This window comes from Gallinula chloropus (assembly GCF_964237585.1).
Source record: "Gallinula chloropus genome assembly, chromosome: 1".
Taxonomy (NCBI): Eukaryota; Metazoa; Chordata; class Aves; order Gruiformes; family Rallidae; genus Gallinula; species Gallinula chloropus.
This window is the reverse complement of record NC_140085.1, coordinates 52,798,987-52,813,559: the sequence shown is the minus strand read 5'-3', so window position 1 is coordinate 52,813,559 and position 14,573 is coordinate 52,798,987. Positions and strand designations below refer to the sequence as shown.

General features: G+C 37.5%; 1 protein-coding gene across 6 annotated transcripts in view; it reads right to left on the bottom strand.

Annotated features, from left to right (window-relative positions):
- Window positions 1-14,573, bottom strand: part of ANKS1B (ankyrin repeat and sterile alpha motif domain containing 1B) — a gene marked incomplete at both ends in the record, with an annotated part of 442,540 nt that overhangs the window by 277,257 nt on the left and 150,710 nt on the right. For all 6 annotated transcript variants that reach the window (XM_084267805.1, XM_084267813.1, XM_084267814.1 and 3 more), the window contains one exon: window positions 5,392-5,528. In XM_084267805.1, the coding sequence (XP_084123931.1) occupies window positions 5,392-5,528 (137 nt within the window). The remainder of the gene's footprint in view (window positions 1-5,391; window positions 5,529-14,573) is intronic.

Sequence of the window (14,573 nt, the reverse complement as noted above, 5' to 3'; positions counted from 1 at the left end):
TTGCATAACTGTGTTCTCCAAAACCTCTTTTTTATTATAAAATGTAACAAAGCAGATTTCTGTGTGTGTGTGTGACAAAACAAGTTCAACAGATGCATCACAGATTTGTCATCCATTTGTACACTGGTACAACAGCCTGAAGTGGGCTTTTCACTGGTGTTCCTGAAAGTTGCAGAGACAGGCATGTGCCAAACCAAAACTAAGTGTGACAAGGGATGCTTTTCATTTGGGAAGATCTAAGGGTACACTAAGGGTGTCAGCATAGGGAAGAAACCAGGATTATTTCACCATTGGGAATTTCACCACTAATCCATTTGAAAATGTTGTTTACAGAAAAATTAGTTCCAAAAAACTTCTTCTGTGGAACTGTGACTTCCACAACTGCCTCTAAGATTATTTTTTGTTTGAAGCAATTCCCACACCTAACTGCAAAAAGGATGAAATATAATTTCCTTGAATGAAAATTACTGTCACATTTTAGGTCAAATAGAGGGGCTTTGGAGCACCTACCTCCTATGGTTGGTCTGCCCTTTCATGTCCAGGCTGCTGTAGGAGGTAGAATATCATGGTGCCTGTCCTTCCCTATGCCTAGATGAACCTTACCTACATAAGTATGCCAGGCTCACTGTGCAGGCACAAAATCCTTGTGCATAAAGCAAGGCACACCACAAACAAGTGGGATGGGTCTGTCAGTGGCAACAGTTGTCCTTCAAGATTCTATTACTGCTTGAAGGAAAACGAGACAATTTCTCCTCTCCACTAACATTTAAACTGTTTTCTTCTATTATATTGCTAGATGTCTTACCCAGAGGAATGATGAACCACAGATGGAATTGTAACTTTGTTTAAAAAGATTAAGAAAAGATAAATAGAAAAAGATGACTTATGTAAATACAGCACATCCAAACCCACAAGGAAAAAAACCCAACAAACCATCATAATATAATGAATAGATTATTGCAGATCTTAGCAATAAAAACATCAAGAAAAAGATTATGAAATTCCATTATGTCAGAAATACTTAAATTCTCTATTCCTTTGTCTTTTTACTAGAAGCCCTCTTTATATCACTAAAATGAGTCTTAGGGAGCTGACTTATTCACAGAAAATCTATGTGAGATAAAATCCAAGTCACTTAAATAATCCATATTTAGACATGAAAAGATGTATCTACAGTTAGCCATCTGAAACATGTTAGAAAGACAAGAAGAAAATATGCAAATAATGGATTACATTTAATAAAGAATCTAAAATGGGAAGTCAGAATCCCATTTTATAAGTATTAGGCAATGACCCACAAGTGAATAGCATTGACAAAAGACACCATCTCCTAGGGAAAAAAAAGTGCTCTTTCTCTCTCTATGTATGTATATTTTATTTGTTCAAATGGAGCCAAACAAATAAATATGTTAAAACAAGGCTAGTCTTATTAAATTGAGTGGATAATATAAAATATAAAGGGTTGGCAGATGCAGCCCAATTTTGTTCAGGCTTCGTTCAGATGAAGAGGTTTACATATTGGTGTAGAACAAGCTCCATTTCTCTATCACTTTCTAAAATTCCAGTTCTGATAAGGTAAGTTATATTTTACTTTATGTACTAACATAACTAAGTTAAAACTTGGAAGAGAGCCTAACATTCCAGAGGGCTTTAACCTCCTTAGTCTTCTACCACATCTCATTTTTTTCTCCCACATGCTGTTAGTATATTCCACAGAGTTATATGCTGTTAACCTGAAACTGCATCATCTCCTCTAAGTCCTGGTTAATCAGCAATTCATGAGTTAAAAACTTACTAATATTTTTCCGGACAATTTGGGGAAAAATGATGAAGTGATTTGAACTCTGAACTAAATTCTGTGTGTTCCTTATCTGTTCCTTTTTAACAAATCCTCTTTTTCAGAGACTGGTTCTGTAAAAAACTGAGAACAAGGCAAGTTTTTGCAAAATTCTAGAACACAGGTACAGTGCACAGGTAACAGTAACTCAGAGGTCTGTGCGCCATATTAAGTGAACTACCTTCAGGTCTGGAAGTAGTGAGGTAGGTGGAACTGTGGCACTGAACTTTATACTGCTTCTGAGCTCTGAGTTAGCATCTGGAGTGCTGCACTGTGCCAGGGAGATACTACACTCCGGCTAAACCCGCCTTCATCTTTAGCAATAACACACTGAAATGAATAGGTGAGACATATCCAAAGAGAGTATTTAGATTTGAGCAATGGGATCTCATAAGAGATGAGTGAAAGGATCACAAGGAACTGAAGATTTCTCACCTCAAAATTCATCATAATTAATTGAAGATAAATTTGAGGAATGTGAGTGAAAGGTGGGAAGAAAAGAGAAATTCCCAGCCAGGTTTTGTGAGGACATGTTCTTAATATAAGAAGGGAAGTATTAGGGCCAGGTGAAGAGATGAGCAAAAGGAAAAGGTCAAATTTTGAGTGCACTCTGAGGAATCCCTTAACTGATCATGACCCAGAGCTCTAAGGTTTCATGCTGTGTATATGAGATTGCGCCTGTCTCACACTTCCCAGCTGTGGAACTCCGACTCCATGGGCTGGCAGTGCAGCATCACAGCCTCCTCCCTCTTTAGGGACCCCGCGCAGCAGGTGTAGCTGACATTAGCCCACCACACTGGGTTTCCTACTTGATCATCTGGACACAGGGGAGAGGCCACACTGTGTTAAACCTCATATTCATACAGAAATCCAGAATCTGTCATGAGTTGAAACGTGTATGTATTGCCATCCCACGAGCTGGAACAGAGTCTTAGGTACCTGGCCAAAGAAAAGAGGAGGCAGAACGGCCCCCACCTTTGTCTCCAAACACAGTACACCAGGTTTCTCTTTTTACACTCTCTACCACTTCCTGCCATCCCAGACTAGTGAGAAGAAGGAATCTCTGGTTCCCTTGGCTGCTGCTTTCACAGATCACAGGGTCACTAACACAGTGTTTCCCCTCACTGCAAGTAAACTTGTAGATGCACAACCCTCCGGGAAAGACAAACAAGGCTATAAATGAAAATAACATTCTGAGTTGAATGGCCAGACTTCTCAGTCAGTTTCATCCCAGACAGCAATTCCTGTCTGGTGCAAAACTAGCTGCTGAAGAGTTTCGCATTCTGGCTTTCACTGGCACTTTCAGTGATGGATGCACAAGCTGTATGAAAAGGTGTTTTAGAAATCTGAATGATCCCTGGTTTAAATCTGCTTAAAATATGTTTATTTTGCTAGAAAAATGCAAAGAGACCCTGGCAAACAACAGAAAATTAATTATTTTGCATGCATTTTGTAACACTATTCATTAGTTTTCATGAGTGGTGAGAGGTCAGTCAAGAATAGAATCCCATTGTGTTAACCTTCGGAGTCTGGCATGTAATTGAACGCAGCAGGCATGGAATAAAGGAATTAAATATGCAGGCAGAATTAACATTAATAGTTTGCAAACATCACATAGCAAACATCTACAACTTCTTTGTCTAAATTCTTAGGTTGAAATGTTGAGGGGAGGTGATTAAACAAGAAAAAGAAAAGAATACTGAAGCAATGTGCATAAAACACATGGAGCAAGGAGAAGCATAATGGGATCTGAAAGCTATAGTGCATCCAGCTTCTCATGTACTAGTGCACAGATTTATAATCTACATTAAGCACTAGCCTACATGTGCCTTTCTGCAGTTGTTTTCTGCATAGGAATTATGCCACATGTAGGGCCACAGGAGAGTCATTTTAGCAAATGTGGTAAAGTTCTGATCATATGTACTGCACAGCTAGCTTTCATTCTGCAGAACGATGACAATATTGGGAGTTGGTAAATGGTATGATTTAAATTTGAAAATAGCTCCCCAGAATCTGCTGAATCCATTCAGAGTTAACTAGCAGGAGAACATCACCATTCAGTGTCCTGGGTCCATCTGTTGGCAATATCATGATGGAAACAGCTTTTTAAATGCTATTTTCAATAAGCTATCACACAACAGCTTGTTCCAACAATATTCCAATACCTTTCTGTTTGCTTGCCGCCTACTATAAAAAACAGCTTAGAGGGAATAAGGCATTTCAGTACTACACTGATGTAGGGTGGGAGGGACAGGGAGACTACAGGAACAAGCAAAATGAGAAATAACTATAAAAAGAGAAAAGGAGAAGAAGCTGTTATTTTAGACCCCTGCAATCTAGATTTAAATTAGGATATGGATCCAAACTACTGCAGCGTCACAGAGGGATGGGCTGCAGCAGCCAGCTGTTAGGATCTTTGTGCATTGACAGTGCCAGACATAGGAAACTAGTGGTCCTAGACAGAAATGGCAGGTGCACCTAGTAATCACCTTCAGTTGTGAAAGACTTCCTGAACTGTGTGCTCCACTGAGTATTGAAAGAAAGATCCACCTCCATCACTGTAACGCACTCACTTATGTGGCAGCAAAACAATGTGTCCTATATATAATTCTCCCCAGAACACCACGTAGCCATCAGCTTACTTCTCAAGTAACCCTAACACAGGCAACTGATGATACAAAGCCTGCATCCACTAGCACCAAAGTGGCTCTCAGCAATGAAGAACAGATGGCTGCATCTGAACTCAGTAATCAAGAGAACAGAAGTTCTTTTGGTTCACACCAAAAAACGTTACACAATAAGTCAATTCAGCGTGTATTTGTCAGAGCTAGCTTTGACACACCTAATGTCATGCCTGCTTGTCAGGGAACTAGATAATCCCCTAAGGTTTCTTCTGATCTGTGTTATCCTATGATCCTGTGATTCTAAAATAAATTCCTCTATGCTAGTGACCTCTATACCACTACATCAAGTTCTAAGATTAATTTATTTTAAAACTTTTAATTTAAGAGGCTGCACTGTTAAAGGAATTACAAGGCACACTCAAACCTTCCACACATTAAGCATCTTCTTTACCAAACAGTATTAGAAATACATGGAGTTAGGAAGGATGAAAGTTGAGAAGCAAGACTATAAAAGAAGGCAAACTAAAGAAGGTATGAAACATTATGGGACCTTGTAAATGGACACAGAGGAAGATAAAAGAAAACCTGAAAAAGTAACAGGGAATTAATACTGATAAAAAACAGAACATAAACTTGACAGAAAACTAACAGTACATAAACCCAGAAAATATTACATAAAGACTTTGTTCATCATTAGTGCTATAAGGAAGATGTACTGACATCATTCTGTACATTACTGGGCTCATTCACAAAATATTCTACATCCTCCCACTATCAAGATTGCCTCCTATACACCAAAACCTAATTTGTGTTCTTTTTATCCATCTTTGACCTATTGATATGTGTATGGTGATAATATTCTCTTAAAATAAATGAATCATGGCCTGCTTTTAAAATGATAATAAGAGGATGCTTATGGTGATCACCTACCTGAGGACGTATAACTTTCACTATGTTTTTAAGTGCAGTGTCTGGTGATGGAGGAGAGCAGTCAGGTGTTGGGCCTGTAGAGCTGTTTCTATGGTTACCAGATCCTGGTGCGGTAATTGCTACCTGAGGTGCATTATCTGTGAATAAAAATAGCATTTATGTGAACTTACAAATACTTCATGCATTTTAAAATAAAAAATACCCCCCTATTTTCAAAAAACAGAACGCTAATCAGAACACTTTTTCAACTTACAAAACCTATTATAATTTAAATGCAGTTGGTAAAGAACACATTGCATGATCTGCACCTACTTTATCAGCTCATAAATTCATTCTGTGTTAAGGCAAGATATAGCACTCTCTTAATACTTAAATAAAGTAAGGCACTAAACAAACACAAACATTTTACTTTTGTTACCCTGAATTATCCATTGTGAATCCAAGCACTATCACTGTAAGAGGGGTGTCTTAAAAGGGAGTATTCTAAGGCAACTCGTATCTCATCCTGGAAAATCCTAACACATAGAACCCAGTTCAACAAGCTATATAAACACATACTCAACTCAGTGCATGCTAATAGCCAGCAGCAACAACTTCCCCCAATGCTGTAGCAACATAATGGATCAGCTGATGAATGTCCATCCTCTACAGAGCTGTGCACTAGCTGCCTTTTTAGCAGCATCTCAGCTAGATAAGCTACAGCTGGCCTAAAAACATCTACGTATCTGCAGGAACATGCGAAACTGCTGTTCGGACACATTTTGTGATGCTGTTACCATTTTATGGCACTGTGAAGGACCATTAAAGAGACTGAAAGTATCATTCTTACCTTCTCAAAAGGTTCTTAATGGTGTTTGAAGAACATAAAGTAAAGTTAGTGAAAATCAGGTCAGAGGATAGAGAGTGCTATGAACTAAGGCATAGCTGCCCAACTGTGATGGTAACCAAGCACCAGAATGACTTAGCAGGAGGCCAAAAGCTCCATGTTACTTCATGCCTTTTGAGAACTGTATTATTAAAGAAATGCTTTAGTTTAGATTCTGGGGAAAATGCCATTGCCTGTGCGTGGTCACAGTGGTCTTTACAGTGCCTGTGAATTTACAGAGTACCTTTCGTTGTAGGTCACAAAGACATGGCCTCCATGTTCCCCAAATGTGCTACAACACCTGCAGCTCCACATACAGATGATTACTTTCAAATCTAATGTCTGAAGACCTCAGCTGACAGCCTGTAGAGTTCACAGAAGAAAGCCTATTTGCTTGTAATTGAGGTGAATCTCCAATATGTACTTTCACTCTGTGGGCAAATCTGCTCCAAAAAAATCCCCCAATAAACCAAAGAATTTTCAGTGCTGTGAGCTAGGGGAATTTTGCCTAACCACCTTTTGCAGGGACAGATGTGATCTTCTCCTTCTGCACAAGTAACAGATGCCTTCAGCAAAGCAATGGCAGAAGCTTCTCAGTCTAAGTCCTACTGACCTGAAAGAATTCCTGGAAGTGTAACAGGGATTTCAAAGGGAAGGAAATACCCAGCGACATTAACATAGCTAACAAAGGATTAAGAGTAGTTGCAAAAATGTAAACTTTATGGCTTTTCCAACTTGCCAATTCTTTCATAGCATGCATGATTCTTAAGAAATACTCCCACAGAAACTGCATATCTTAATGAGGTCCTCAAAGATTCTGGTCAAGAACAGAGGGACAAACTGTACTTCTAAAGGAAATACCAGTCTGGAATGTTTCAGCGATACTGTTACACATGAAAGTGTAAATGAAAGTTCAGGTGGCAGTCTGGCAGATATCTAAAATGGAGAGATCTTGTACGTAACCTCAGGCATAACCTGATGCCTGACAGAGTGAACCCTCTATCGCAGACACAGACAATTCCAACTTTGTCGAAATGCATCTGCATCAAAACTGCCGGTCCTTCAGGTATGCAGTCTTAAGACGTAGAAGGGTTCTTCCTGAATCACTGAAAGTGTGCAAAGAAATCTTGCATCTGCACTAATTTCATTCAGAAATTCAGTGTTTAAGGCCAGGTTGGATGAGGCTTTGGACAACCTGGTCTATTGAAGGGTCTCCCTGCCCATTGCAGGGAGGTTGGAACTAGCTGATCTTTGAGATCCCTTCCAACCCAAAGCATTCTATGGTTCTATAAGAAAGTAATACATACATGTTAATACAATGAATCAAACACGGTTTTATACAGCCTTAGAAAGGAACTTATGCTGAATGAATCCTCATAGTAAAATCCCTAATATGGAAGAACTTGGATGGCAGTCCAGAAAGCCTTAAATTCTTCTTATGCTTTCTTGTCCAGGCTGGCATCTAACTGGAAAACTGTTTACATGCAGAATGTGAATGAGTATCCTGTGATCTGAAAACCTAACTCATCAAAGGAGGGACAGGGATTTGAGAAGACGACACCCTACCAGGGCCTTGCCATAGTGTTTGGAAATTTCATAGTGAGGATAAACACTAAATACGAGTGTTAGGAGCATCTTAACTGAGCTGAAAGTCTTATCCTCTTTTGCTTCAGAATATAAAATATCATCTTTCAGTCTGCAGACAGATTCATCAACAGATAATTAGCAATGAACTCCCTGACTGAGGAATCAGGGACTTGCTTTCAGAGACCTGCACTGTGTACAGAGATACCAAACAAGGGACGATACTGCTGCCAGGGCACATGGCAATACAGAAACCATCTGAAAAGCTAAGAAATAACTTCTAGACTGAGAATGGTCCACGCAAATCTATCTAAGAATGCTAAGTACACTTATTTACTTATTTGTGTGAGAAACAAACAGAAGGATTGTCTCTGACAAACAGCTAAACCTACAGAGAACACAAACTCCCTGATACTTCAGCAGTCCCTGAGTTTCTGTCACTGCTCTTTCGCTGTGAAGCCTGGGTTTTTGTGCTTAAGCACAGGAAAGCCTTGCAAGAGACATCAGGAAGTCTTACACATGCAGAAGTATCTCATAGATGCATCATTCAAAGGACAGATAGACAGAAATACAGATTGGCACTCATGGTAGTGAACAGTTTTCTGCCCAACATTTCATTCTGTTATGATAGTCACCCCAGCTTAGTTCACTCACACTTTGAATATTCAGTAGAAGTTTATAGAAGTGTCAATTTGCATGAGTAAGACTTTGATCTTTCCGCAGGAAAGACCATACCTTATAGCTGACCCTGTACGATGACAGGTCACTAAAGACTAGGTTTTGCCCTCGAGATACAGTCCCACCTGAGAAGCATTGAACTGACTAGAAGTGAAATTCTTGGAGTGAAAATTTGTTGGAAAATATTCATTAGATGATGTAGGGCTGTTACACACCCCATTAAATAGAGGCATAAAAAACCCTTTAAAAAAACATTTTAAAAAAATCCATAAAAACCTCTTCTCCAGCTAAAGCATCTGCATACAGCTATCACTAATTCAACATAATATGCAGCAATGTCAACAAAGAGTAGTTATAGCCTTTTCTTCCAAGCAAACTAAAGCAGTACTACAAAAAAAGGATCATGCTATTAGAATCTTAAAATAAGGCTTTGCAAAAAAAATATCCAGATATTTTTCTTTGAAATAAACATCCCAGAAAACATCCAACTGCTCAGTATTTCATGCCTGCATTCCTTTCTCAAGGGAATGAAGTGTCTGACATGTAATGGTTTCTTGTAAACAATTTCTTTATTGTGGACAGCTGTTTATTTTCACAGTAGGGTCTTCCCATTAGGCAACCAATAATGATTTACTACCTGGGTATGCTCCACCAGAGGCAGAATATCACCATCCAATTAGTTCCTGCAACAATTTCGGCAACTTCTTTGACAGTACTCATAGTTTCATTAGGAATAGATTTGAATACATTTTCTTTTGTAATTAAATGGTATTTTGATTTTCCTTCCTCTAACTAAAGTCAGTATCTTTTTCCCTTTTTTTTTTTTTTTTTTTTAGCCTTTAGGTAACCATAGTGGTAGAACTGTCAGTTTCAGTAGGACATTTAATGGCAAAAAGAACTTGGAAACTACCAAATTTACCTAGGAAAGATTATCTCCCATGCTGAGTTTCTTATAGGTGCTATAGATGTGGCCAACAGGAAAGTATTTATGGTTTTCATTCTCTTCTAGTTCCTGGCTCAAGTTACAAGAAGCTGAGACATTTCTGATAACATCAGGGGATCATCTGGAAGCTAAACATTGCTGAAGTGCAGCAGGCTCTAACAGTATTCCTTCCTGCTTCCATCACACATGAAAAACTGTCACAATGATTGTGTAACTGGAGCTTATTCTGATTTTTAAAAATCGTTACTGAGAACTTTCCGTCCTCCATTTCCTTTGTTTCAGTGCAAAGGAAATAGAATAGGATAAAGAAAATATATTATGGTATCTTTTCCAGAAGTAGAACAACCAAACTATTGTTTTGAAAGGTTAGAAAAAGCAGGTTTTGGATTAACTGAATTCATCTAATGTGGACTATAAAAATAGCTATACTGATTTACATCTTGGCAAATCTTACCACTGGGCTTGGTTGGTTGGTTGATCAATTGGCTCAGCATTCAAGCTTTTAATGGACAGAAAGTGTTGGAACACCATTTTACACACTTTACCACTAACCATCTTATGGGCAGATGAAAAAGATGGTAATTCTTAAAACCCTCACAGGTATCCACATCTTAATCTTAATTTCCAAATCTTAATACCTCTTATAATTCACTTCGCTACTTTCCCCAATTTTTGAAGTATTTGCAGTAGAAGCAGACCTGGTATTCACAACAAAGGTCACACTAATGCTTCATACAACTTGCCTGTGCATTTTAATCTTTTCTTTATGCATCAAAAGACTGCAATTACAAATGGTTTCACTGCTTCAAAGATGGAAGGTCAGGTTGTTTCTACCATCATTTAAAAAATCTTTTTATATTCAAGCCACACTAGCATTATTTAAATTAGAGCTACAGTATTTGATTACAGATACGTGGCTTTGTTTCAGTTACACCAAAATATATTAATATTGAATGAATTCCACCAAATCCTGAAATGTTTATTAGCTTTTTACTGGCCATTCCAGTTATTACATATTTCACCAGCAGTTATTTGATATATTCTTACAGAAAAATAAAAAAAAAAATAATTGCATTGAATAAGAACTAATTCATATGAATGGAAGAGGTTTTAAGTCATTTCATATGGGAACTGGTTTTCTACAGCACCTTTTTATGAGAACATAAATGGAGGAAGAAAGCAGCAAGACAAACACCTCCTAAAAATCTTACTTTCACCACGCTGTCATATATAATTTAATTGGAAAAAAAGAGAAGCTTCTTGTGTATAGTGTTATTTTATATATTATTCAGTTCAATGTTATTGAAGCCTAATTAATATCAGCATCTCGTTCATAAAAATGTTTAACTATGAACGTGTAGCACTAACCTCATGTCACACACAAAAGATATTATATAAGACTAACTCATCCTTTCATAGGAAGAAAAGTTAATCTACTATCACTGACATTATTCAGGGATTCATTTGCAATGTAGTCTTTCAGTACAAAAAGTTTCTGAATAAAATGAAAATGACATTATGTAATGTGTTTTATATGTCTATCTAATAAAACCGGGTTTTGAAACCAAAATTCAGGGCCTAAATTTAAAATTCTGTACTCACGTGCCAGGAGCTGAATTGCTTTCCAAAGAAATGGCATTAATTTGTTCTCAAAGTCTTGAGTGATTCAGAAACTGATGTTCAGACACGCGAAGTGGGGATTTGTTTAAATCTAGCTACATTTCAGTAAGCACGCTAAACTCCTCTTTCAGTCAACGAAAACTTGTTAAAATAGTGTTAATTAAAATTTAGAATATGTTCTATATTTAGATATATTATACTGAAAAAATACTACATCAGAAGAACAAGCCCTAAACATCATTGATTATGCTAAGATACATGTTAGCTTTAGACGAAATCTAGACACTGACCTCAGGCACTTCTACTGTGGACAATTAGGACAAGATTCAACTGCCAAAATACAGATAACTAGTGCCATCTCAGTGGTCCAAGGAGTAAGCTTTCTTCTGAAGTCTACAGGATAGCATAAGATCAACAAAAGAGGGTAGTGCAAGCATCTCCTATTCATGGATACGGTGACTGCTTTAGGTTTTTAAGGGTCATTCAGATTTGAGTCTGGCGAGAGCAAATGAAAGTGAACATTGTTTTCTTTTAGCATATTGTAAGAGCAAACTATCTTTTACTGCTGTCATCTACTAAGATGCAAGGAAAAAAAAAGGATAAAAATGTTGATTCTTTAACTTACACTATTAAAAAGAAAATGTAATCATGCACTGGGAACTTTGCCTTCTACTGTGCTGTGTGACAGTGGACTGTTGTCTTCTTTCACATGATACACTGCATAGACAAAAATGCCCTTATGGACAGTAAAAAACAGACCATGACACCACGGGTTTGCAACTGTTTCATCAAATTTTTCTTCCCACTATCCGTGTAGTGTGAGGATAAACTGCTCATTGGAACCTCTCCAATAGATAATTTTTCTTATAAGGTACTCAAAGAAAACGCACTATATGTATGTATGCCACAATATTAACTACCAGGCAGATACCAAGTATACCAAGCAGAATACTTCCTACCACATCTCAGCAAGTGAAATATCAAAAGCCAAAAGTCAGCCCATATTCCAGAAATATTGTTATAATTAGATTTCACCTCAGAAATAAATCTTCACAATGGAACATGCAGTCAATCTGTAGTTTTCTATTTTCATTACAGAAACATGTTAGTGTCCTTTTCAAAATCTGGTTATGTCTATATTAGCTATTACATCAGTTATTTCTACAATTTAATGTAGCAGCAATGGGTCAGCAGATAAAAGCAGACGATACTCATACTCGATTTAGGGTACATGCGGGTTTGAATTTCAAGAACTATGTAGTATCTTACATATTCTACCAAACACGCAACCATACACGCACCTCACATCTTCCAGAAGGACCCCATACTTTTGGTGCCCACCTGAAATGGAGCTTTAGATCAAAAAGGAACCTGATTTATGTGCTCCAAAACTGGCTTGTGACTGAAGCAATGAATAGTAACTGGGAACTACCATTTATTTCAAATTCACATCCAGTGCTCTGAACCAAAATGCAAATGTATATTCAGCCTATTTTATTTCCACATTCCAATTATTTGTGGAGTCACTTAAATACTATATGCTTGGATTTACAATTTGGTATAAGAACAGAAGAAATATATATATTTAACTTTAGAGGTGTAGACTGGTAATAATCTAGAACTAGATTATATGCTTCACTTCTAATACTGTGTATATATACATACACACAAAATTCTAAAAGCTCTGAAAATGTAACACTAGACATGAACAAAATGCTTAAAGCGCAAAACCTATTCATTATGACCTTTTAGAGCTCAGGGCTATATCTGATCTATAGATTTGTATAGTAGAATTCCTAGAAAAAGAAAAAGGGAAGAAAATGAATTTGCACATTCAAATAAATATATAGAGGGATATGTATACATACATACAATATAGACAACAAACAACCTCAAAGGCATCCTATTACTAGTAAATAACTCAACCCTCAAGCTCTGCTCAGCATGGAAGATTTCATGCAATGTTTCAAACTACTTTTGGCTACCCCAGCACCAGGATAAGGCAAAAAAAACGTGAATAAAGCTCTGGGTGGCTTGGTGTTATCTGGAATGAAAATGCTTTTTAGTGTGGTATCAAGACAGATCTAAGTTTAATCAGTTATAGCAGACTCAGTTTGCTAGACTCTTAGAAAACTGCCACAGAAACATCCAGTCTGGCAATTTCTATGGGTTTGGATCTGTTTAGAAAAATTTATTGGAATGCCTTTGTCTGTACATGTCCTCTTAACATCAAATGTGTTTCACGGAGGCACAAAGCTCTGAAAAGAACATAGTAATACTAATTAATTAATTTATCCATTAATTAATGGAAAGAAATCGATCATAACCACAATAGAAACCTTGGAGGAGCACAAAAGGAGATAATATGGAAACAGTACTATTTCTAGAGGACCAATCACCAGTGACTAAACTTACACTAACCTCCTTGCAGAAGTCATGGCCACCAGAAGGGCTAGTTTCATTGACTGGCTGAAAACCAAACAAGTTAATGTAAGTTTATGTAAGTTAATGTAAGCAAGGTTAATGGATGGTACCATAAGAACTAGATTTTATTGCTCTTCTGTAACAGAATGATCACTTAGTCCTTTAGAAAGCTTCATAACTGGAATGAAAGACTTGCACTTATAACCACACTGCAGTGATAGATAAACCAGTATTTTTTGATCCCAGAGATAATCAAATATAATATGGAAGTTTTACCAGGATTGTGCTGACATAATCATGCTGAGCAGAAGACTAAGAACTTGCCCAGATTATGCCTCAGGGAATCTTTCCTACCATTGCTGAGCTTTATCTAAAGATAAAGCTCATGTGGCCCAGGCCCACATGAAGAATCACCTGAATCCTATTCCTTATGGTAAAGAGAATTTGGGTACAGGGACCTTCCTGAAGTTTACAGAGGGCTCCTTAAAACACAATTAACCCTTTCTAAGGAAGAGCAAGGAAAGCATGTCACCCCATGACATTGAAAAATACCCATAGAAACATTTCAGTGCAAGTCTGAATATTTTGTGTGGATACAGCACTACTCAGGCTCCATTCATTCATCATGGGTCAATCTAGGCTGTTGGATTCCACCAGCAGTAAATTTGCAAGGCAGGAGCCCAAGTTAATAATTAGGAAGAAACTAACAGAGACCCAAAGCTGAGTAGAAGAGGTAAAAAAATAGTGAGAATTGCACTGATTCTGGTTCTTATGTTGCCACACATAAGATTCCTTGGACACCACGTGTGATAAAATCTTGATGTCTCCTGAAATGGTGGACCCATTGCAAAGATTCACAACAATTGCATACAGTGAAATTAAGCCAGGCTGCAGTTCATACAGAAATCCAGGGAAAAAATTAGAAAGTCTCCTAAATGTTCATGTTACATAGTAGCACAAATTGAGGGACTAGACAATTTTCCATAGTATAGAAGTCAGTTTTAGAATTGTTTTAACTTGACTAAATCCCCAAAGCAAATCTTCTCTCCTACATGACTATTCAACATG